The sequence below is a fragment of the Rhinatrema bivittatum genome, chromosome 14 (assembly GCF_901001135.1).
Source record: "Rhinatrema bivittatum chromosome 14, aRhiBiv1.1, whole genome shotgun sequence".
Taxonomy (NCBI): Eukaryota; Metazoa; Chordata; class Amphibia; order Gymnophiona; family Rhinatrematidae; genus Rhinatrema; species Rhinatrema bivittatum.
This window is the reverse complement of record NC_042628.1, coordinates 26,921,529-26,947,996: the sequence shown is the minus strand read 5'-3', so window position 1 is coordinate 26,947,996 and position 26,468 is coordinate 26,921,529. Positions and strand designations below refer to the sequence as shown.

The 26,468-nt window shown below is 42.0% G+C and overlaps 1 protein-coding gene across 1 annotated transcript; it reads left to right on the top strand.

The window, feature by feature from the left end:
- The first annotated feature begins 866 nt into the window (after positions 1-866).
- On the top strand, positions 867-26,468 carry LOC115076062 (cell death-inducing p53-target protein 1-like). Its single transcript, XM_029577174.1, has 5 exons — positions 867-953; positions 7,624-7,727; positions 8,205-8,291; positions 17,344-17,494; positions 25,895-26,468. The coding sequence occupies exons 2-5, from the start codon at positions 7,640-7,642 to the stop codon at positions 26,001-26,003; spliced, it is 435 nt and encodes a 144-aa protein (XP_029433034.1). The 5' UTR covers positions 867-953; positions 7,624-7,639; the 3' UTR covers positions 26,004-26,468.

Sequence of the window (26,468 nt, the reverse complement as noted above, 5' to 3'; positions counted from 1 at the left end):
GCATCCTGGCACTGGAAAAACATCCCTGACTGCCTGAAGTCCCAGCACTTTGGCTCCTTCTTCCAGTGTGATCTGCACCCTTTTATTGCACAGGCGGCTGTATGTAAAGCCAGGTCTTGGCACCTCTCCCAGTTTCAGGCTTTTTTTTTTTTTGGCTTATGAAGGCCAGGCAAGGCAGCTGGAGGCTTTTTTTTTTTTTTTTTTTTTTAAGTGGTTTGGTTTTTGTTTTTAGGTTCCTTTTTAATTTTTTTTTTTTCAGTTTGGTAAACAAGTTGAAAAATCATTTAATGAACTAAATAAACCCCTCCCTCCAAAAAAAAAAATCCAACCCCCCCCCCAGTTTTGGGGCAGCCCATCAAAATTAAGCACAAGAGCATTTGCTCTCAAGTTGGTCAAGAAATGTATCTTTAGACCATTAAAAAGTTATTAACTATATATATTTTATTTAGCCTTTATTTCAAGTGAACTACACGATAGCCAAACTGCTTGCTTCTGATTAGACACTCAGGTGCAAAGTACACACACGCCTCATCATCCATGCACGTAATACCTTAAGATAGTTAATTTTCAAAGGGAAAACTACCTGGGGTAGTTCCCTTTTGAATATTATTATCTATCAAGTCCGTGCTACTCAAAATTGCCCTGCTTATTATTCATGGACCGGTCTGCAAAATCATCCACTTCTGTAAAAGAAAGTATAGAAATGGATTTATCCATACAGTAATGTTTATTTGTGCAACTCTGCACTGTAGGCCTGCCTCAGGATTTAATGCAGAGGGAACTGACAGCAATAAAGGTATCAGGTAACACACCTGTAAACTTTGTCCTGTTTGCCTAGCTCTATCTTTTTATAACAAGCTGGGGATAGTTACTCAGTCTTAACGCAGAAGCTTTGACGTAAAAACAGGAGGCTTGGGAGACTATTCTAAAAGGACTGGACTGTTTTCTATCAGGTAGGAAATCATATGAACATACATTGTGAACTATTTCTACTATTTACTTCAATAATCAAGATCAGGAAAAACATCCCGAGATAGCATTTTCAAATTATCTTCAACAAATAATCCAGGCAAATGTTTTTTCTACATCACACCAAGTCCTTTTGTTTCTAACAATTGAAATTACTCATGTTACATGTACTAATAGCATATTTCTATATTTACTCTGGAATAATGTTTCTTCTTATATAAACTAAAAGATAGGTTTATATCTTTAAAAAGCTAAATCCTGCTATATGAATGCAATTTCCCTGATACCGTGCAGAGGTAGTTTTAGTGTTATAGTTTCAGATTCTGCTGGGATTTTTATTCAATTATTTTTTCTTATTCCCCCTTTTTATGCCTGCTGCAGTCTCTGCTGCCTCCTTCTTCCCATGGCTGACCCAGTATCCCTTACTAGCCACAGGTCTGCAGGATAAAGCCCAGTAATCCTTGCCTGCAACATGAACAATTTTAGAAAGACTGTCTACCAATTTTCTTAGCCCAGAGGAAGGCAAAAACAAAGAGAAGCCTTGTATCACAAGAGTGAAAGTATATATTAGTTCCCGAGGCCAGAGTTGGTCATACCTAGATGACATGTCCATAAGACAGATCAGTTATAATGAATACCCATTGTACCATGTTACACAGCTTCTTAAATTGATAGCAATGTAGTTGTGTCAGTAGAGATGGAGGGGGTTTGTATCCAATTCAAATTGATAAAAATCTGAAATTTGATGAGATCCATCAGATTAACCGTAACAAAAAGTCCAACAGATTTCCCCAGTGTATCTGCTGAAAATCTGAAATTATTATTAAACTCAAACCAGCAGAAACCTGCCCGATTCCAGTTTAACACTGGGCAGTTTGCACTTGGACCACCGGTACCCTTAGCAGTCTAATCTGTATTTGAATATGCTGCACATACATTTCCTTAACAACCAGTATTTACTGTTTTTACCTAAACCCTCCAGTTTATTTTTTGAATGCTGATTGGGATTGATTGTGCTGTCTCCTTTGCAAGCATACTCCATTACTAGTATTTAAAAAACAAAACAAAAACAAACTTCTGACAGCAAAACAATGTCTCTCTTTGTTCAACTTTACAATGCGGCCTCTGATCCACATTCCCCTGAATTAATTTAACAAACCTAGAGGTCAATCTACTAAAGGGCTTTGACACTTAACATGGGCTAATGTGATAACATTTATTAATGAGCTACATTGCATACAAACTCATGCAACGTATCTCAATGATATTTAAAATAGGTTAACACAAATCCTCCATGCGGGTTCAAGACCATTCAAGATCAGATGGTGTCATTTCGAATGTTGGCACTGGTGGGGCTCAGGGAGGCTTCTTCCTGCTCTTACCTTTCATCCTATGATTGGAGATGGCACAGCTGGGGGAAGGGGGGAGACGGTGGGGGAAGGGTGGTGAAGCGCTCCTTTTGGAGAGAGGGCTCAACTTTGGAACTGGAGTACATAGGGATACTGTACCCAATTTGGGATGTGGTAACATCGCATTATCTCCTTCAAATTTCTGAGTTTTGACACAGCGTAGGACATTGACCCCCAAAATGTGCAGCCATATGCATGCCATATATTATTTTTATCTACTCTGCAATAAACAGAATGGAGAGCATACAGAGGCCTCCAATAGGCACTTGGTCCTTCACTGACATAAAAGCGTATTGCCTTCACTTATCTTCACATCCTGAAGAAAAAAAATGTTTTATAAACAAAGGACTTAAATTATCAAGAAAGGGATATACAACAGGCATCATGCAACAAGGCAGAAAGCCACAGTTGAGCTTGACACAGGATAAAAAAAAACACGAACATGTATCAAAGCAATTAAACATCTGCTGATAGTCCTTTAGGGCAAAACTATGCTTATGGTTGCAGTTGTACAACATTTAGATGTTTAAATTCTAGAACCTGCCTGCCAGATCTGCTGTGTTATCCTTCTGTTAATGATAGCTGAGGTAGCCTTTTTCCTTCTTCACAGCTAGAGATTATGTATCCATTAAAACACTCAGAAAATACATGTGCATATAGTGGATACATGGTAACACGTAGAAACACAGAAAAGTGACAAAAGAAAAAGAACATATGGCCCTTCTGCCCAACTAATTTAGCTTTACAATTCCCATCACTCCCTCAGAGATCCCCTGCCAAAAACACACTCAGAACCTTTCATAGGAAAGATTGTTGCTCACACAGTAACAACCTTACCACCTATGAAAGGGCAGCATTACAATTATTATTACACGCTCTAGAACACCATACACCTCTATTGGAAAAACAGAACAAGCTATAGATTGCTACACAGACACTACTAGCGGAATCCCTCACCAGTGTCAAACAAGTAGAACGTAGACCAACACTTACCAAATACAGAATAAGAGACCACAAATTAAAAGCAAAAACATGCAGACAAAAACTAAAACGGAAACCCCAAGAAACCAGACTCTGAGCAGTGCAACAAGGGGAAACAGAAATAGATTTCCACTTACACTAAGGAACATACAAAGATATAAGGATTGCACATTCCCAAAGCGGACAGTGCTCTAAAAACTGAAAATAAAATGTGTTTTCTTTTCTACCTTTGATCTCTTTTCTTTTTTTTTGGTCTTCTCCTAAATTATTTTTCAGGATTTCCTTTTCCAGTTTCCATTTCTTCTCTCTCCTCCTGTTTTCTTCCCTTTTTTTCCTTTCAGTCTCCAACATTCTTCCTTTATCTTTTTTCTCCATTTCTCTGCCTCTACACAATCATAGCTAAATTTCCCCTCTCTTCTTCCCTCTCTAATCCTCCAGTCCTCAGTCTCCTTGTTTTCACCCAAGCAGCTTGCAGCCTCCCACTCTCACAACTTCCTATTCCCCCTCAGTCTTTCCTGCTTCCCCAGTCTCATGTTCAACCACTCCCTAGTCCCCCCCCCCCCTTTCCACTCTGTATACTCACACCCTCTCCAACCCTCATCTACTTTCCTCTGCCTCATCTCATCACCAACCCCAACTCCTTACTGGTCATTCATTCCCTCCCTTGGCACCTTTATTTTTACCTCTTGCCATACCACAGCCTTCTATTACTCCTTTTACTGCCTTCTAAGCCCCATGCTCATGATCTCTCAACTTCACAGCACCCAACTCCCCTCCCACTACCTCTCATACTCTCTGACATGGATCCTGATATAATAAGTCATGCTAGGCTGTACACGCATCAGCACAGGAATCTGCACACAGTTTTGTACATAGAACTAAACTCCTGATATAGCAAGGAGTTTTGTGCATTAAAAAAAAAAAGCAAACAAAAAAAAAAAAACATATGCATGGCTTAGCACACTTCCATGCAAATCCCATGTTAAACAAGGAATTAATTTGCTATTACGACTCAAATGCAAAAAGGTGTATAGACTTAACTCATGTTTCTTAATGCTGGAAATGTAATGCTTAGTTAGAAGTGGAGTAAAGTTTCAGGGACTAGTGTTAGTCTATGATATGAATCTGGAAACCCTGGGGTCAGGTCCTTTTCTTGGCAGGATGTGTATTTTGAGCATACAACTTTCAGGTGCAGAACTTTTATGCACAGAAATTCATGCTTTTTGCTACTAAATCATACTGACTGTACAGAAGAAACTATTTGTGCACACAAAGTTATCTTTGCAGAAAACACATTTGCAGGTGTTCTGTGTACATTTTCGAGTTAGCACACTTTTTTTTTTTTTAAACGCCCAGTGCACTACCATACTATTAGCTTACTGCATCAGGAGTTAATTAATTTTTAGCTGATGCATTAAAACTGTGTATTGAAATTCAGTGCACAGTTAATGACAATTACATCAGTCCCAAGGAGAGGAGAAGCGGTGGTAGTAGTAGTAGTAGTAGTATGGCAGCAGAAGGGGAGAAAGTGACCAGCTGGGTACAGGCTAACATGCACAATCTAAGGAGGATAATCTATTGGTACCTAAAGCCTGAGGGCTGGCCTCATAAGAACATCAGAAAATGCCATACTGGGTCAGACCAAGGGTCCATCAAGCCCAGCATCCTGTTTCCAACAGTGGCCAATCCAGGCCATAAGAACCTGGCAAGTACCCAAAAACTAAGTCTATGCCATGTAACCATTGCTAATGGCAGTGGCTATTCTCTAAGTGAACTTAATAGCAGGTAATGGACTTCTCCTCCAAGAACTTATCCAATCCTTTTTTAAACACAGCTATACTAACTGCACTAACCACATCCTCTGGCAACAAATTCCAGAGTTTAATTGTGCGTTGAGTAAAAAAGAACTTTCTCCGTAAATGTGCCCCATGCTAACTTCATGGAGTGCCCCCTAGTCTTTCTATTATCCGAAAGAGTAAATAACCGATTCACATCTACCCGTTCTAGACCTCTCATAATTGTAAACATCTCTATCATATCCCCCCCTCAGTCGTCTCTTCTCCAAGCTGAAAAGTCCTAACTTCTTTAATCTTTCCTCATAGGGGAGCTGTTCCATTCCCTTTATCATTTTGGTCGCCCTTCTCTGTACCTTCTCCATCGCAATTATATCTTTTTTGAGATGTGGCGACCAGAATTGTACACATATTCAAGGTGCGGTCTCACCATGGAGCGATACAGAAGCATTATAACATTTTCCGTTTTATTCACCATTCCCTTCCTAATAATTCCCAACATTCTGTTTGTTTTTTGACTGCCGCAGCACACTGAACCGACTATTTCAATGTGTTATCCACTATGACACCTAGATCTCTTTCTTGGGTTGTAGCACCTAATTTTGTTTGGAAAATGAAAAAATAAACACACAAAATTGTGTTCACCTTTACTTTGTTTTCAATAAAGCAGCCACCTGCACCCCAAAATTAAAAAACAAAACTGAAGCCGGCCTCTGGGCCTTCTCTCTCTCTCCCTGGACTCATCTTATCCTTAATGGAGGCTCAGAAAGTCCAGATGGGGCAGGAACAATCCCTAGAACTGCCATAGTACAAAATAATGCCGGATTCAAGAGTCCACTGCTTCCATTTGGAAATGCAGCTCCATTGGGACAGGAGAAACTAGGGTTTGCCCCTACCGTATCTGGACTTATGGACTCTACAGATGGGATAAGATGGGGCTACAGCGTGACAGAGGTCCGTGGGCGGCCTTCAATTTTTTTAAATTTTGGGTTACGTGCTTTTGTTTTGTTGAGAGGACCCCACTTCCTGCATTTTTTCATTCTCCCCATCCGCCCATTTGTTTTATTTGCTTTCAAACCATAAACTAAATGAAAAGAAATAAAGGAAAACCAAAAGAATTTAAGCACACAGCCCTAATAATCACCATTCCCAGAAATATTGCTCATTATTTTGGGAAGGTCTGACAGGGTCACCATTCTCGTAACAGACAATGAGAAACAACCAAAATGGAATACAATTTCCACAGCTGCAAAATGTACTGATTTTTGAAAGAAAGCTACATAGAAGAGACACACGTTCCCAACTCAAAACCAAATAGAGGTATGCAAGCAGTCCTGGTGTTAGACTGAGAAGTAGGCGTTATGCCTTGGCAGGAACCCTAGACATGCTCCTGAGTAATAGTACAGGTAGTTTGTAAGTCTGCAGACTTTTTTTTTTTACTTTTTAAATAGTAGTTACATAGGAAACTTCCTACCACATGCATCCTCGGACCCTTTAGATAGTTCCTCCCTTTTTCTCCTTGATCCAATCATCCATGCAGCTGCTGGCTCTGATGGGGCACGCCAATGCTAGTCCTGAACAGAGACATTTGTGCTTTAAAAGTGTCAATAACTTACAGCAAAGTGTGGGCAATGCTGACCAGAGTGATGGCCAGGGCAGGTTTTGCACACAATGTTTTTGTGGGAAACGTGCAGGAGCCTACAGTTTTATGCCCAATCACTAAACCTGCTCCTAATTTAGCATAAGGGTGAAAAAGTCCATGCAAGTTCACATGCTTGTAGACCCTGCCAATACAGTGCAAGTTACATGCACAAATAGACCCTGCTTCTTAGCTCTCATCTTTCATAGGAACAGATAAAAGGCTAATTTATAGGCAACTCTCTACTGCAATCCATCATTTCCCACTCAGTACTGGAGTATGGAAAACAAAACTTTTAGTTATCTAATAGTTTAGAAGTGAAGTTATAGACGGGTCAGATTAGAGCACCAAGTGTGCCTAAAATATAAAGAGAGAAGAGCCTACTCTTTTCAACTATAAATAAGTTCATTGCCATAAGGGAGAAAAGGATTTATCCAAAATCTATTTATTTATTTAAAATCTTTTCTATACCGTCGTTCAGTAGATTACCATCACAACAGTTTACATAGAGGCACATATAGTAAATTGTACATGCATCTGTTCCTATTATTAGTAATGGAGGTGCCTGATAAGCTCGGTAACAGTTTCATAATAATGGCTATATGTTCAGTGTTGCCTATATATAACTACTAGGACAATCTATATGTTAAAATATTTTGAATATTGAGGCAATAAAATTGCCAAGGCATGAAAGTTTGAAAACTTAGATGCATACCTAGAATCCTAGTCAGAAATATACTTGTGACAATACAGAGCTTATGAGAAGATATTGCTGGTTAAGGGACCATAAATGCATGTACTAAAAAAATAAAGCGTTTTTTTTTTTTTCTAGGTGAGTATTTCACATCATGAACGAGGAAACCAGGGTATCTGGACCAGCTCCTTCCAGCTCGGATGGAAACGTCCAACCATTACTGCAGAAAACACAGCCAGCAGGTACAGTATATGTTGATTTAGGGTCCTGGGTTCATTAAAGCTTTCTCCCCCCCCCCCCCCTTTTGCCTTAATTCTGTCTCTTTGGGAAAAAAAGATCTTCATGAATTAGGCCATACTGATGATAAGAGTCCAAAGCATACATGAAAAGTAAAGCTACAGGAATTCAAGAAGGAGAAATTACTTTAGATCCTCAAAACCATGTTTCCAAACTAATTCCTCCCCCTCCCCCCCACCCACATAATTCTGATTGTGTCCAAGTTTTCTGAGTCCCATTTTAGTGCGCTCTGTTCCATGTTATTCTGTTTCCACTAACAGCGGGCAGGGAGGAACAGAATTTAATGAGATGGGCTTTCCAACGCTCATGACAGCTCCAGTACACTTTGGTGACCTTGCTGCATAGGGCAGTCTAGCTGCCACCTCAAAAGTCATTCTTCTCAGCACAGCATTTTCATTTAATTTAAGATTTTCTTGTTCCAGCAATGATGTCAGCTGCTTACCTACCACCACCACCTTATCAGCTAGAACAAACCACTACTGTATCTGCAGTACAGATCCAACCAGCCGGTGAGCAACAGTGTATTTATTCCTAGAGATTACCATCAAAATAAAATCAAAACTGATTCAAGACCATTACAATTAGCAGAACAATCTTACTGATCTAAAAATTACTCCGTAATTGATTTAATCAATGCACTAATTGTAAATATAAGCTATCAATATTTCCATAAAGAAAAATATAAATAATGGTATTTTGTTTTAGGGAGATTGTCGCACCGCACACATTTCTTCATCATTTTTTTCATGGATCAGGAACATGAGCAGAAACCCTCTCAGGTCTTGTGTATACCCACCACACGAGGTCTCTTTTGGGAACCATGAATATAATCAGGCTTTGAAAATGATTTATACTATTAGTAGGAATGCAACAGCAGGAAAGAACAGTGAATTTAATTCTGGAATGGAAGATAAGCGAATTTAATATGGGGACAGGATTTAAAGTATCTGTCATATCAGGCATGATTGTGACATGCATTTTTAATCCTGCACGGTGACTTCCATGAGGAACACAAGGTCTAATATGTGGTCAGTCTCATATGTTAGGGATTTAATGACCTGTGCGAGCCTTACTGATGACATGGTAGTGAGAAAATCAGCAGAGTTGGATGCATGAGTTTCTCTATATAGGTTGAAGCCTCCCACACAGAGGTGAGCTTTTGGGAGGTGGTTGGCTGGCTCTGACCTCGCATTCTGTGCTTCTGCTCCCAGTCCCATGCAGACTGTGGACTTTTTTGCATAAGGGTTTTCACATTAAAAAACAAAGATTCAAACACTCATGATTAGATTATCTGAATTACATGCTGTTGCTTCAATATTCATAAAACAAAACATTTTAAAGTATTTTTGAAAATAAATATGCATGACCAGTGGAAGAGGAGGATACGTGTACAGGAGACCCGTGCCCCAATGTTGGGCAAAGGCATCCGAGGCTAGAAGACCGTCTTGTCCTCAATGCTAAAAAGACCGAACTCCTCCTCATTTCCGCCATCCAAGACAACTACCAGTCACAGGCCCAACATAACCACGCCCTCTCTCATACTCAAGTTAGAGACCTTGGGGTTATACTTGATAACCAACTTAACCTAAAGAGTATGATTAACACTATAACCAAAGACTGCTTCTTCAGACTACAGGTATTAAAAAGACTCAAACCTCTCTTATATTTCCACGACTTTAGGACAGTTCTTCAATCATTGATTTTTGCCAAAATAGACTACTGCAGCGCACTCCTCACATGATTACCCAACTCATCCATCAGGCCTCTCCAGATGATACAGAATGCTGCAGCTAGAATCGTGACAAGCACCAACCGGAGTGATCATATTACACCCATCCTCCGAAATCTACACTGGTTACCAGTCAACTACAGAGTCCTTCACAAATCTTTAACATTAATACACAAATTCATCTATAATCTCCTTTATCTCGACCTTGAAATTCCGTTAAAACTCCATACTTCTATCAGGCCAATGAGAGAAATATCCAAAGCCAATATACAAGCCCCTCCAACCAAAGCCACGCGACTCATCGCATCTAGGGTCCGAGCATTTTCGACAGCAGGCCCAGCCATCTGGAACAACCTCCCTGCAGAACTTAGGCTGGAACCTTGCCTGCTAACTTTTAAGAAAAAACTCAAAACGTGGCTGTTCCGCCAAGCCTTCCCAGAACCCTGGGATACACATTAGGCGTTATCTACTCATGATTAATGGATCCTCCCCTCCTCTGAATACCTGGATAGCATGGATACCGACTCTAACATGTGGACTATCTCTAGTCTGGACTACCTCTAGTCCGGAATTTGTTTCTCTCCCTTTAACTTAACTTTATATTTTTCTTCTAGCTTCCTAAGCTTCCAAGTTCACAGTCCTCGTTTTAATGTAACTTTGTTTTTTTCCTTTATCTAGTTATTTTACCCCTGTTCGATGTAAACCGTCCTGATATGGTATTTTAACCATGAAGATCGGTATAGAAAAATGTTAAATAAATAAATAAATTGTCCTGAACATGGAGCAGAATTTGCTCAACTTGGCAGTTGTAGGAGGAGGCAAAGAAAGCCACACCGGAGTTCCCCACTTGCGCAAGATCCGGGCCGCCACTGCTGGATCCAGCAACTACTCATGTGGCCGGAATGCCCGGCTCAGACGGTCCCGCCAGCACATTCTGTTCCAGCTAGATACATCACTCTCAGGAGCATGACCTATGACAGAGCCCAGGACCAAATCTGTACCGCCTCTGGACAGAGGAGGAACGACCCAGTGCCTCCCTGTTTGTCGATGTACCACATAGCTACCCAATTGGTTGTCCGGATCAGGACTGTCTTGTGGGACAAACAGTCTCGAAACATCCAAAGGGCGTAGCAAATCGCTCAAAGCTCCAGGAAGTTGATCTGACAGGTTCCTGAGTCGTCCAGCTACCTTGCATATGGAGTTTGTCCACATGTGCCCCCAACCCTTTCCTTATATTAAGGAGACTTTTCATTGTAAATTGTTTTGGTTATGACTTTCTTGTTTTCCCTATCCTTCCCACTGCCTTTCTGTTCTACCCCCGCCCAGTTACATTCTCCTTGTTGAAATGTATTTTCCAATCTTTCAGTTATTATGTGAACCGGTATGATGTCCCCACAAATACCGGTATATAAAAGTTTCTAAATAAATAAATAAATAACCCAAGGGGGAGGCATTGGTGGTAAGCACCACCTGAAGTGGAGAAGCCTGAAAAGAGACACCCTGGCTCCAGGTTGGATAGATCCTCCCACCAGGAGAGGTGGCGTGACAAACACGTGCCCCGAGGTCCTGGGATTCCTGCTGCCACTGTGACAGTAGGCTCCATTGTGCCCTGGGCATGCACAGGCAGGCCAAAGGGGTGACATGGACAGACAGCCATGTGACCAAAAAGACAAAGCAGCAGACGAGCAGATATCTGTTGACGACTGCAGACCAAGAGATGACAGGGCAAGCGCTTGATTGCAGGGCAGAAACGCCTTGGCCTGAACAGTGTCCAGTCAGGCACCGATGAAGCCCAGGTGTGGCGACGGGCTGAGGTGGGACTTGGGGTAATTGATGACAAGCCCCAGAGATGGGGTTTGTCATCCAGGGGTTTGATGGTCTGTTAGGAGTGAAGTACCCCCTGCTGTTGCTTTTGACCAGCCAGTTGTCCAAGTAGGGGAAGACGTGCACCCCTCCCCCTCCCTTCAGAGGTGTGCTCCCAAGCACTGCCAGGCACTTGGTGAAGACCCGGGGGCTGACACATGGCTGAATGGCAACATTCAATACTGGAAATGATCCTTTCCCACCACAAAGTGAAGATACTTCCTGTGACCCGGGAAGATCACAATGTGGGCATAGGTATCTTTCAGGTCGGGGGAGCAGAACCAGTCTCTTCTTCATAGGAGCGGGATCAGGGTGCACAAAGAGATCATCTTGAACCTCTCTCTTTGAAGGAATCTGTTCAAGGCTCAGGTCGAAAATAGGGTGTAGGCCTCCAGTTCTCTTTGGTATCAGGAAATACTATGAGTAGAACCCTCTGCCCTGCTGGCAGAGGGGAATGAATTCTACTGCTCCGGCCACTAGGACGGAGAGCTCTGTCAAAAGTATTTCCTGAGGAGCAGACAAAGCCCACGATGGATGTGCGGGAGAGTCCGCAGGGATGTCCCTGATGTTCAGCCAGTACCCTCGGCAAATGATGGCGAGAACCCACTGGTCTGATGTAGTGTGGGGCCAGCAGTATGCAAAATGACATAGCCGATGCAGAGGGTACGGCTATGTGACTCATGCTCCCTTGCTCCCAGTGAACCCCATTGCAGGGCTCTGCTGCTGATGGGAACGACCCCTGTAACTAGCACGGGGGGGGGGGGGGGGGGGGGGAGGTGCGGGCCCACAAGGCAGAAGGATAGCATTTCCCCTGGTGATAAGGATTTCCTTGAGCTTTGTCACAAGGATTTCCTGACCGAGGATGGCGGGTCAGAAGCACTAGCCGACAGATATTGAAGGGTCTTCATGGTGGTCCTTTAACTGGGCCACAGCATCCCTGACCTTATCCCTAAAGAGATTCTCACCTATACAGGGTAGATCTGCCAGCTTTTCTTGGACCTCCAGTTGAAGGTCCGAGGCATGGAGCAAGGTTATCTTGCGGGCGCCAATGCCCACTGCAGCGACTCTCGCTGTCGTTTTGAAAACATCATAAGTGGACCTCACCTCGTGTTTTCCTGCCTCCAGACCCTGCTGTACTACTGCTGACGGCACATCCTATTACTATTGAGGCAGGCACTCTGACAGCTCTTGGATCTGCTTCCACAGGTTTCGGTTGTACTGGGTCATAGGAGGAGATACGGGCGATGAGCATAGTGCCCTGATACAGCTTCCTACCCAGGGCATCTAACGCCCTGTGATCTCAACCTGGAGGGAGAGAAGCGTGGGTGTGGGAACACTTGGTTTTCTTAAGAGTGGACTCCACCACAACAGATTGGTGTGGGAGATGGCGCCTCTCAAACCCCAATGCCTGTTGGACTAGGTAGATGGCATCTGCCTTCTGATTATCTGGAGGGATGGACCTGGGGTGTTCCCAGATCCTAAGGAGAAGTTCCTTAAAAATATCATGGACTGAGACAGCCACTATTTCCTTTTGAGCATCTACGAACTGGAGAACCTCCAGCATCTTATGTCGGGCATCCTGTTCCGTGAGGAGCTGAAACAGGATGGCTTCAGCCATGGGCCGGACAAAACTCAGGGGAGATCTATGCCTCTCATCTGGCAGAGAAGGCTCCGAAAGAAGATCTCTGGAGGGCACCACGGGCACTGACACCACCTAGGGTATTAATGGCACAGAGGGCACTGAAAGCCTCGACGGCCCAGGGACGGGATCGTGAAACTCCGGCAGTAGGCCCAGTGGCCCCAAAGGCATTGACTGCCGTTGCAAGTCTTCCTCCTTGGAGGACCCAATAATGCGTATCGCTTTGGGGGGGGGGGGGGCAATCGGAGGCCTCTGAGGAATCGATGGTCCTCCAGGCACCGGTTGCATCAGAAGGACGCCTAAAAGGATGTCCAGACGATCTAGCAGGGTCACCAAAAGAGACAGTATGGGCTCTAGCACCGGCATGGGGACCGGTGCCGGTTCGATACCCTGCAGGGCTTGGAGCACCGCTATCTGAACCCTGAGGTCCAACTTCTCCAGAAAGTCTGGTGAAGTTAGGGACAGAAGAAGGAGGCGGCGGCATCACCAGAGCTTCCTCAGAGCCCCGAGGTGGCTAAGTGCCTGGCACCATCATTGGTGGGGGAATACCTGGGACTCCCAGGTCTAATAGAGGACAATGCCTCTTTCCCATGGGGTTACTTCAGTGGTGGCACAGCGCCTGCCGATGCTGCACTGGTCCCGGGCCCAAGTATCGACAACAAGCATGCTTGCGGCTGTACTCGGCCCGGTCTTTCCCCGGCACAGAGAAAGCTGAAGATCCCATTTTGGAGTGCAATGACAGAGACTGTCTATCTCTGGCTCCTCTCAAAGAGATAAGACGTCTATCTATGTCTCAGTAATCTATGTTGGAGAAAATGAGAAATTGAAAGACTGATCTGAAGTCGCTGGTGGAAAGAAAAGGTTTTAAATGTCGGAGTGCAAGTAGTTTATGATATCAGTCTTTGATTTTTGTTGTGATATGGTTTTTGAAAGAAAGTTCTCTGTCAATTATTACTCCAAGGTAGCGAGCATGATTGATCGGAGATATAACTATTTTGGTTCATTAGGTTGAGTGGTGGTATTTGAGGAGAGTTGTTCCTTCTGTCTAATATGATCATTTCAGTCTTGTTGAAGTTGAGGATGAGTTTTAAGTTGGTTAGTATTTCCTTTATACTGCTTAGGTAAGTGGTTGTTAATTTGTATGTTTCTTCTAGTGATTGTTTTTTATTGGGATTAATAATTGAATATCATCAGCATAAATGAAGTGGGTCAGATTGAGATTTGATAGGAAGTGGTATAATGGAAGCAGATAGATGTTGAAGAGTGTTGCTAATAGAGCGGATCCTTGGGGGAACTCCAGTGTTTAGATTAATTTTCTTTGAGAGGGTATCATTGAGTAGCACTTGGTAGGATCTTTGTGATAGATAAGAGGAGAAACCATTGTAGGGTTGTTTCCTTTGCTCCAATTTCAGATAGACTGTCAATCATGATAGAGTGGTTTACACTATCAAAGGCTGCTGATAGGTTGAGTAGGATTAGAAGGTAGCTGTGGCCTTTTTCAAAACCTTTGAGTACGAAGTCGTTCATTGTAGTAGTGTCTCAGTGTTAAGTTGCATTCTGAAGCCAAATTGAGCGGGTAGCAGGATGTTTTCTTCTAGGTGGTCAGTAAGCTGTGCGTGGATGACTTTCTCAATGATTTTGGCAATGAATGGGAGGTTTGATATGGGTCGGTAGTTCAGTGGGTTTTCTGGATCAAGATTATTCTTTATCAAAATGGGTTTGATGATTGCCGATTTTAGGCATTCCGGGTAGTATCCTTCTGTGAGGGAAAGGTTTACGATTTCAGTTATTGTCTTAGTTATTGATGGTTTGAGATTTTTTATCGTTGTAATGGGTATGGCATCAGTAGGGTGTTTGGCTGGGTTCATTTTTTTTTTAATGATCATTTGGACTTCCAAAGAAGATGCTGTCTCAAAGTTGGGCCAGCTTTTTGTTTGAATGTTCGGTATTTTCTGGTCTTGTGAGTCATTTTTTAGGTTGTTTTTTATGAGGATTTTGATTTTTTCATTAAAGAAGTCTGCAAAGTTGTTACTAGTGATCTTTGGTGTTGATTGTGGCTGATCATCTTAAGATGATTTGGTTAGGCTTCTTACTATGTTGAAGAGCATTTTAGGGTTTTTGTTGGTATTTGTTTATTTTGTTAGTGTAGAAGTCACCTATGACCCTTTGTATCAGTTAAACGTAAAATGAACATGCCACACAGTAGTCTGTCTACATTACCCTAATGATGATCACTGCTGAGTCAAGAATGGCCTGGGTCTTACTGAATCTGGGCAAGTCAACTCAGATTTAAATCCATTATATCTTAATCACTCCCTATCCCAACCCCAGCTTTGGATATGCCTCAAATTAAAAATGTTTTTATTTAAAACATTTTTATACCACCTATCAGAATTTCTAAGCAGTTTACAAATAAAACATACATAATTTAATACAATAAATGAACATTAAAAATATTAAATAGATAAAACAAAGAAAAAATGAACTGAATACAGAAAGAAAATACAATAGAACACTAAAAGATAGAAATAAAAACTAATTTTACTTTCTACTGAAACTGTTCCTGCTGCCTTCAGTCATTCTGTTATCATACCACTCCTTAAACTCAGTGTACCTTATCTGCCCCTCTATCATCCCATTTTCAGCCTCTTTCATACATCCAACCTAATTTTCACATCCCCATTTATGACTGCATCTAGCCTCCAGTACAGCCTTAGTCAGTCATTCTATTTTTCATTACTGCATTTTACAGATACTCAGTCCTTAACCTATGCATCCATGTTCTTTCAGGACAGAACTTGAATAGAGGACACAACTGTGTGTGGTAGTGTAGTTTATCTGCACATACATCTACCACAGCTTAGAATAGCCTGGAGTGCTAGGAACCAGTCAAGTTTTCAGGATATCAACAATTAATATACATGAAGTATAATTGCATGTATTGCCTCCACTGTGTGCAAATCTCTCTCATGCATACTCATTGTAAAGAGCCTGAACACCAGACTTGTTTGTGGTACTCCACGACCTGTGCTACCCACCCATGGCTTGACAGTATTATTTTACTTGTGATCTGAATGCTAAAGTTTTGCTGCCTAATATGTTATTTCCTTAAAGGCATACTGTTGAGCATGTCATATTGGTTAGCATGGCTCAACAATGTAGATTTATAAAGACCAGCGGTCTGCCTTTCTGCTCCTTGGTTTTTGCTTTCCCCTTCTCAAATTAGTAATTATAAATGCTTATGATAACACAAACTGACAGCTGTAAGAAGAAAATGTAATTTCTGCATCCGCTTAATAAGAGTCCATGCAATTTGTATTGTAAAGGTTTTCCTAGTATGATTAGAATATTTTTACTGTTATGTAGTCTTAGAATGAATTAGAACTAAATTAGATAGATGTATAATTATGAACCAGAATATGTATTCTCTGTGATGATGATCACTCTTCAAATTCAACACAAAACATATGTCCGTTAATCACGGAAATGAATGTTAATACTATAAACCGTTGTAATGTTGAACGACGGTGTTGAAATAGAACAAGATCACAAAGAAGTCCAATCATAAAAACCCACAACAAAAAATAATAAAGCCGCAACATTCCAGCCACTCATTTTGTGAATCAAAGAATCCCATTTATAAACTCCAAGCTTGAAATAAGATATTTTTTTTTATAATAGGTAGAAAACATGATTAGGAGTATCTTTCGTGTACAGGACTTTAAGCCCTGGCTTATCATGGACTGCGAGCTGAACAAGTCATCCTGTGTCAACATTTCACAAGCAAAAATGGGAATGGCTCAGGTTTTCTTGCAGTCTCGATAAATATTGCTAGATGTCTGATGGATTCCGATGACAATGATGCTTTCCCTCAATAATGTTGGAGTGTGAGAACCTGATCATTTTAAATGTATTTGCCTGAAATTTTCCAAATACTTGTTCATGTTATACTTTTTAAAAACAAAATTTTTTAAAATCCTTTTCAGTTTAAAAAATGAAAGAAAAACAATGGCTTGAATGTGTGATTAGCATGCAAGTCCTAGCCTCTCTCTCCCCTTACTGCAGCCTCAGGAAAAGGCAACAGCAAAGAGGTTTGCTCCCGAAACTAGTTACTTTGCATAAATGTAACACTTATTTGCTTATATCAGTGCTATAATAAAATTCTCAGACTCATAATAAAATAGTCCTACCCAAAATTAAAACAGTTGTATAGATTACAGCCAAAGGCACAGTATTTCTGATTTTTTTTAAACCAGTTAGTTATTTAGGTGTTGAGTAAAACTAGCAAGATATTTAACAATTTTTCTTCTCTTCCTTGGGGGACATGCAGCAAACATGACAACTGTTATTGTAGGAACCAACCTTACTGACACACCTGCAGTAACAGTATGTCCTGCCTGCCAACAGAATGTCACAACAAAGATCAACCATGCTACAGGCATGCTCACCTGGATTATATTCTTGATCCTGTGCCTGATTGGGTAAGCCTTCAAGTTTTTACACGAGATTTAAAAAACAAAACAAAAATCTAATTTCATGATACATATAATGTAAAACAGAAAAGCCTTTTCTCTGATTAGCTGAAGAACACCCTTAAGAGTTGCATATCTAAATTACACTTGATAAACCAGATCACCGGAAAAGTTTAAAAAATGTTCAATATCTTATTGCAATTTGACTGCATGGATCACAGCAATAAACTCAAAAAACAGTAGTTGAACATCAAGTAAAAACAATTACTAGACTATACTGGTAAAACAAATATTGGTTTGGATCACAAAATGTTGTCATTAATTATTTCACATTTATAAAGAATACATGAGAATGCATTGATATCAGTACATAGACTGATGCATCACGGTCTTTTCTCCATAATCATGGGAGAAAAGCCTTTGGGAAACATGCCCATAGGGGTGACTGTAACATGAGATATGATTTGTTAGGCCTCATAGCCGAGTAATAAGGCCTGATCAGTCTTTTGGATGATCATATGTTATGAGAAAAGAACTAGAATTCCTATTTGTGTGCCCCTAAAGATTTTGTACCTGATTATTTTTAGGGTTATTTCTTTAGGCTCATTTATATTATGCTTCTATTGTGCATCTTATGCTGTGAGCTTTTTTTTTTTGTTATTCAGTAAAAGCATTAATTTTCAAATTAGCAAGCTAAAATACTCAATAAATAGCATATATCTGCCCCTCCCGATAAAAGAAAAAAACACCCAAAAAAAACCCTTTTGCACCTCATTCAATTTCATTCAAATTTCTGTCACAAAGATCCCCAGATCACACGTTGCATGAACCAATAACATCTTTGACACAGAATCCCTTTTTCTTTTCTGTAGGGAAATAGGCCAATTCAGTTCAGTTGACTTCTCCGAGAGCTCTGAGTGCACTGTGATGTAACTGAACATTTTTAAAGGTAGCCTGCCATTGGTTAGTGCCTATGGTCATCAGTGGACTCCATTTTTTGTCTAGCTGCCAATAGGGAAAAAGTAATCTCTAACCTAATATTGCCTTTAAGGAACTACTCCAGGACCAGCCAGCCTTATCAAGTTCCTTCCTACCTCTTTGACCAGTGCATTATGAAAAGTTCTAACAAACAGCAGATTGTAATGACCTTCTAAATGTTTTCTTGTATTTTAATGTTATTTGTTCATTGTTTTAATGCCTTGTATATGTGTTCAACTGTAACCCACCCCAAATTTTGGAGGAAGCGGACTATAAGTAATTTTTAAATAATATATATTACATAGAAATATGTAAAACATATCATATAGATATTTCTATACCAAAGGAAAGAAAATAAGCATCATTAAATGTTCACACTTCTTATTCATACAATTTTTATCAATATTTATGAAGGCCTGAAGATTAACAATGACTGACAGAAAACACTGGAGGACTAAAAATGAGCAATGGATTTTATAAGCTCCTAGCAGCCCATAAAAAATTCAAATGATAGAACCATATTTTATACCATTTTATAAAGCCTTTTACAGTGAGGTGTAATTTAGTACTTTAAAAACACTGAACAAATAGGAGACCTCCTTTGATGCAAATGTGAAATTTATTTTCCTATGCTTTTTACCCAATTTTACTACCTCCTCCCCCATTTTTTAAATATCCATGTAGTTTAGTCACAAAGGTGAAATTTTCAATAGCTCATATTGCTACAAAGCTTGTATCTGCGGACCTTGCGACTGATTTTCAAAGAAAGCAAATGTTGCTTACCTGTAACAGGTATTCTCACAGGTCAGCAAGATGTTAGTCCTCACATATGGGTGACATCACAGGATGGAGCCCAATCACGGAACACTTTTGTTAAAGTTTCTAGAACTTTGACTGGCACTTACTGGGCATGCCCAGGATGGCACTAACCTGCAACCAGCAGGGGTCCCCTTCAGTCTTGTTTAAAAGCTATAGTAAGTGCCAAAAAATAAAATAAGAAAACATAACGAACCCAACACCATGGGGGTGGTGGGCAGGTTTTGTGAGGACTAACATCCTGCTGTCCTGTGAGAATACCTGTTACAGGTAAGCAACATTTGCTTTCTCACAGGACAAGCAGGATGGTAGTCCTCATGTATGGGTGAGTACAGAGCTGAGGATGTCCGAGTATGCACCAAATGTACCCAAAGACATGCAACAGGCAAAACAACTGGGGTGGAATTTGGTAGAGGGCACTAAGTCTGCGTGCGGATGTGATCGCCAAAAGAAAAATCACTTTCCAGGTGAGAACGTAGATCACAGGATTGGAGAGGCTTGAATGGTGGTTTCATGAGCCGACAAACCCAGATTGAGGTCCCAAGAAGGGGCCGGAGGGCGCAGAGGAGGCTTGAGGTGGAGCAAGCCCTTTAGAAATCGTGTTACAAGGGGTTCTACTGAAATAGGAACATCCTCAACACTTTTATGGAAGGCAGCTACCGCAATGACAAGCATTCTTATGGAAGAAGTTTTAAGACCTGATTCTGACAAGTTCCAGAGATAGTCCAAAAACTTCATGGTGGAACAGGTAAAGGGATCAAGTGATTGAACAGAACACCATGATTTAAATCTGTTCCATTTGTAAAGGTAAGATTTTCTCGTGGAAGGCTTTCGTGAAGCAATGAGGACATGGGAAACTGGCTCCGAAAAGTTGAGTGGCTGAAGAATCAACCTTTCAACATCCAGGCTGTCCAGGATAAGGCCTGAAGATTGGGGTGGTGCAAGCACCCGTCGTTCTGAGTGATCAGAAGCAGGTCTGTTTCCAAGGGAATGTGCCTGCGAATGGAGAGATCCTGAAGAATCGGAAACCACACTTGGCGTGGCCAGTGAGGTGCTATCAGGATCATGGTTCCCCTTCTCCTGACGTAGCTTCACAAGAGTCTGAGAGAAGCGGAAGTGGAGAGAAGGCATATAAAGAGACCGGTTGCCCATGAGAGGGATAATGCTTCTTTTGGGTGTGAGTGTTGGCTGCGAATGAGAGAGCAAAAGTTCTCTACTTTGCGGTTTTGAGGTGACACAAAGAGGTCTATGCAAGGGTAACCCCAACGTCGGAATATCGAGTCCGCAACAGTGGGGTTGAGGGACCATTCATGCGGTTGAAAGGTGTGACTCAGCTTGTCTGCCAACACATTGTCCACTCCCGGCAAGTAGGTGGCCCTGAGGTACATCAAGTGGGAGAGGGCTGTCCATATCTGTGCCACCTCCTGACACAGTAGGTAGGAGCCCGTCCCTCCCTGTTTGTTGATGTACCACATGGCCACCTGGTTGTCTGTCTGAATCAGGATGACCTGGTTGGAAAGGTGATCCTGAAATACCCTGAGAGCATATCTGATTGCTCGTAGCTCCAGGAAATTGATTTGGTGTTTGGCTTCCTCTGGAGACCAAGCTCCTTGGGACTGCAGATTGGTGACATGAGTTCCCCAGCCGAGGTTGGAAGCATCAGTGGTGAGAATTATTTGAGGGTCTGGAGCCTGGAAGGGTAGACCTTGGAGGAGATTGATCTGATTTTTCCACCAGGCTAGAGACTGACGCAGTGGGTCAGTGAAGTGGACAATGGTCGATACTGGTTGGACGGATTGAGTCCACTGTGATCTTAGAGTCCACTGCATGACTCATGGCCAAGCGGGCCATTGGAATAACCTGTACTGAGGAAGCCATGTGTCCCAGCAGATGAGAAAGTGGTGTGCCGTCGAGCAGTGCTGAGACTGAAGCTGGTGTGTGAGAGAAATGAGAGTGAGAGCTCACTGTTGAGGCAGAAATGCCTTTGCTTGAAAGGTGTCCAAGTCTGCCCCTATGAAGGACAAAGTTTGAGATGGGACTAAGCAGGATTTCACGTAGTTGATGAGAAATCCTAGCGAAATCAGAGTGTGTAAGGTGAGACGTAGGGACAACAGAGCAGCCTGCTGAGTGGGAGCCCTGATCAACCAATCATCGAGATAGGGGTAGACGTGAACACCTTGAGTCCTGAGGAAGGCTGCTACTATTACGAGACACTTGGTGAAGACTTGTGGTGCAGATGCCAGGCTGAACGGTAGCACTCTGTACTGATAGTGCTTGAGGCCTACCAGAAATCTCAGAAATCTGCGATGACATGGAGTTATCGCAATGTGTGTGTACGCGTCCTAGAGGTCTAGAGAGCAGAGCCAGTCTCCTTTTTGCAGAAGAAGAAGGAGGGAACCCAAGGTTACCATCTTGAACTTTTCTCGCTGGAGGTACTTGTTGAGGGCACGTAGGTCCAGAATTGGATGAATGCCGCCTGACTTTTTGGGGATTAGAAAGTACCGGCAATAGAATCCTAGGCCTTGTTGGGAGTGGGGCACTGGTTCTATTGCTCTGGACTGGAGGAGGAGGGAAACCTCCTGTTCTAGGAGTGGTGAGTGGTCAGATGTTCCCCACGTCAGCCGAGGTGGGGAATCCGGTGGGATGGAGAGAAAGTTCAAGTGATAACCCTGAGAGATTATGGCAAGGACCACTGGTCTGAGGTGTTTGAGTGCCATCTGTTGTTGAAATAGCACAATTGACCCCCCCACTGGTTTCTGAGGCAGTGGAAGCTGGCTCAGGAGTCAAAAGCCGGAAGCAGGGCCCGGCTGAGGAGCTGGTTGTGGCTTTTGTTTCCAAGGTTGACGTGGCTGGGTCTTCCGGAAAGGTCGCATGGAACAATATCTAGGTGGTGGTGGATAGGACTTCTTTGGATGGAAGAATGACTTTTTAGTATCCTTCCTGAATGGCTGTTTGGAGGAATACTCAGAAGGCATCAGAGAGAGTTGGTGAAGGGTCTCATGATGCTCTTTCAGTTCAGCCACCATCCGCTGGATCTGTTCGCCAAACTGTCTGTTATGCAAGGCAGATCAGACAATGTCTTGTACTTCAGGACACAAGTCTGAAGACTTAAGCCAAGCCCATCTTCTTGCAGAAATGGCAGCAGCAGATACCCTGGAAGCGGTGTGGAAGATATTGTAAGAGGATCTTATTTCATGCTTTCCTGCTTCAAAACCCTTTTGTACCAGGGTTTGAAGCTGTTCCTGGAATTGCTGAGGCAGGGACTCTGCAAAGTCTTGTATCTGTTTGAATAAGACCCTATTATACTGGGTCATATACAGCTGGTAAGAGGCGATCCGAGAGATGAGCATTGATCCCTGGAAGACACGCCGGCCAATGGCATCCAGGAATTTCTGTTCCTTACCTGGGGGGGGGGGGGGGGGGGGGGGAGGAAGAGTGGGGTTTTGAGCGTCGTGCCCTCTTTCGGTCAGACTCTACTACCACGGATTGGTAATCCAGCTGAGGTTTCTGGAACCCTGGGGCTGACTGGACCAAGTAAGTGGTATCTGCCTTTTGGTTGACTGGAGCTACCGAACCAGGGTGCTCCCAGTTCTTTTTGAGAAGATCCAAAAGAACCTGATGAATAGGGATGGAGGTTATTTCCTTGGGAGCATCCAGGAATTGTAACAGCTCCATCATTTGGTGCCTATCATCTTGTTCAGTCTGTAATTGGAAGGGAACCAACTCAGACATTTCCTTCACAAAATTTATGAAGGACAAGTCCTCTGGAGGAGAACGCTTCCTGTTTTCCGTAGGAGATGGTAAATCATCGGTGTCTTGAGATGAATCATCAGTCCAGGTATCATAAGGATCAGCACCTGTCCCTCTAGGAACCTGAGAAGGACGAGACCATGGTATTCCTGAAGGTCCTGGTCTAGGCTCTGAAGGCATCGAGGGAAGTACTGGAGGCACCGGTGCAGGCATCGAGGGCATCGATGGATGGATCGGTGGTGCCGATGGCCGGATTGGCATCGAAGGCTGAGGCATCAGCAGGACTCCCGATGGAGGAATATGGAACGGTGTTTCTCCTCCCGATGAAAGAGTTAGTGGAGAAAGCACCGGAGCCACCGGTGACCCAGGATCTATCGGTGGAAAAGCGGCTATAAGCGCTTCCATCTTCGAGAGCAGTGGTGCCAATGCTGCTGGAATGGGATCGGTGGTCGGTTCCACAATCTGCACCGGTGTCGGCGGAGGAACTTGGAACCTGTGCATCGCCTTATCAATGGCCTCCTGAACCATCCGGTCCAGCTCTTCACGGAGACCTGGAGCAAGCAGCCCCGGCTCCGGAAGGGAAGAAGAAGGCAGAGGCATAGCCGGAGGGACCACTGTTAAAGGTGGAGTTGCGGTTCCCGATACCCGTCAGGTTGAGGGTTGCCTCAGTGACCTGGTCCCAAAAAGGGTTGATGCCCTTTCTGGATGGGGTTTCTTCGATAGCGGCTCGGACGATGGTGAAGTCTATGATTTTCCTCCATCGATGGTCCGAGGCTTTCGGTGTCAATGCTGATGTTTCTCTCTACAATCCCCTCGATGGTCAGGAAGTCATCGACGCCGGACACCATCCGGTGCCCGATGCTGGCACGAAGTGGACAGCGTCTGTTCGGATGACGTCGATGCAATTGTCGGAGTTTGGGAATGAAAGAGAAGTTCCATTTTCTCTATTCTGGCTTTGCGACCTATTGGTGTCATTAAGGCACATTTGGTGCAAGTCAGGACATCATGCTCGCACCCAAGGCACATCCACCCATCTCCAGTCCCCTGAAACTCCTCCCAACTCTAAAGCAGCAGTGAAAAAATTAGCCAGTAAAGCTGTCAAGAATTTCAAAGTTTTCTTAATACCCTTGAATGTATCTCATCTAGCCCCAGTGCTTTACCTACTTTTAGTTCAGCTAACTTCTCACAATCTTCTGAAAATCATTTCAGGTTTACCGCACTTCTAACCATATTTGTATTCGTTTTCTGTGCTCCTACTCCTAGCCCTTCCTTTGTGAACACCAAACAAATTTGTTAACCAATTCTTTTTGTCAGTCTCCCCAACACTTTTGAATCTCGCAATGTCACTTATCAGTAACCTATCTTAAAAAAAACAAACCAAAAAACAGTCTTGTTCCCCCATTTTACCATTTTTACTATTTTCTTTCATTTGCATGTTTCCTTTCCCAGCTTCTTAGTTTTTCCGGGTATTGTCACCTGCCTTACTCTTTCTGCGATCTCTTGTAGTTTATGAATGCAAATCTTTTTTTCCTTAACCTTTCAGTTATTTAGAAAACTTTAGTGATTTCATTTTCATCTTACATTTATTTACATTCCTAGTAAAAAGGTTAGCTGCCCTTACAATATCTCCTTACAGTTTTGCCTTCTGCTCTTCCACTTCTCCTAGATTTTCCCATCCAGATACAACTCCTCCTTGAGGTACTCCCACATTATAACAAAGTTAGTTTTCCTGAAGTTTAGGAATCTCATCTTTGAATGAACCTTCACTACCTACATCCTAATATTGAATCATACCATGTGGTGCCTCTTTAATTCAGCTATAGGTACACATGCTGTGAAGTGTGAAAGCCTCTACATCCTAATATTGAACCACACCATGTGATGCCTCTTTAATTCAGCTATAGGGACACATACTGTGAAATGTGGAAGCCTGTGCACACTCATCTGCTGTGGGACAGTTTTCCTACAGGGCAATCTAGCTGGGTACTTAGTGATACAATGGAATTCCTTTCAAAAGTGTCCTCAAATTCTACTGCTAGGCTATCCACTCCAGAGATATGCATATTAAAATAAAAATCTATATCCACTCTACTGCATAATATTTGAGAAGTAAGCAGAAGGGATAGTAAAACTCACCCTTTCAAATAAAAATTTTGTTTTCATGTTCGATACATTTTTTATAATGATCCCCAGCAATTATTTAGAATCATGAATTTGTAGTGTCAAATTACATTACATACTTGTATCGAATTGGTTCATAAAAGTGAAACAATCTGACACTTATGCAAAAATAACTGCTCCAAAGGAAGCCAAGGAGTTGAACCGAGATTAAGCCATCTAAAGAATTTTTAAAAATAAAAACATTGACATTTTGTACAGCATAAAAATATAAATTATATGGTGTAAAGGAAAATTAGACTTAAAAGTGAATTTCTGACATGTAATCCTAAATCTCTATTTCCAAGCATTTGTTCGCAATCAGGATGTTGCTATGATCCACAATCACAAAACAGATATTCACAGAGATCACATTTGCTTTTTTTTTTTTTTTTGCAATATTAAATCATATTCAGCAAAACCCATCCCCTGACAAATACCAGGATTTTGGGTAGGGTTTAGGATGAGGATATACTTGTCCATCCCCAATTATTATTAAAGCATCAGAAGCAAGACAAATTGTGTGTGGGGAGATATAAAATAGCTCACAGATCCACTCAAAGTGAACTGACCAACAACTAGATTCTATTCTGAAAAATCTTTTGAAAAAAAAAAATCAAAGGCTTAAATAATTCAACCACCTTTCAAGTTTAAAATAAATTGATTTCACCTTCATATTTTATTTTTGATTCTCTCATTCTGTTTCAGATGTTGGCTGGGCTGCTGCCTCATTCCCTTTTTTGTCAAGTCCTGCAAGGATGTTGATCATTATTGTCCAAACTGTAATCATCATATTTACAAATATAAGCGAGTTTAAAAAAATATATCGTCACAATTGTAAAATACCTTTGTTGGTGTAGATGCAGAGCTTTGCAGAAATACATTTTTATGAAATGAAATGTAGCCTCATGCCTAGATAATGGTGTAATGGAATTATTTCAGATTACCCTTGCTAGATCATTACTTCCATAGCAAAGAGAAGAGGGGAAACAAATTTTTAAGAAATATTTTATGTAGATTCAACAATTCAGTATGAGTGAGGTTTAATTAAACTGGTAAAGAACTAACTCTGAAATTAATGGGATTCAATTTGCATGCATAATTATTTTAAAGGAAAGTATATGAATTATGATATAGAAAAAAAAATGGTTTAGAGCACCAGTGTTCTTTACCCACAAAAATCACAGTGAAATTTATTAAGATCTTCACTGGTGGTACACTTCTGGTCTTTAGGTGTCAAGATTTGTCACAAACTGGTAGGTATGAATAAATGTTATGCCTT

What these genes read in the sequence shown, in the direction of transcription:
- LOC115076062 (XM_029577174.1), top strand. Translation starts at nt 7,640, where the DNA reads ATGAACGAGGAAACCAGGGTATCTGGACCAGCTCCTTCCAGCTCGGAT. An exon ending in GCAGAAAACACAGCCAGCAG is followed by an intron (nt 7,728 to 8,204) that starts GTACAGTATATG and finishes TTCTTGTTCCAG; the next exon opens with CAATGATGTCAGCTGCTTAC. An exon ending in AGTACAGATCCAACCAGCCG is followed by an intron (nt 8,292 to 17,343) that starts GTGAGCAACAGT and finishes GGGGACATGCAG; the next exon opens with CAAACATGACAACTGTTATT.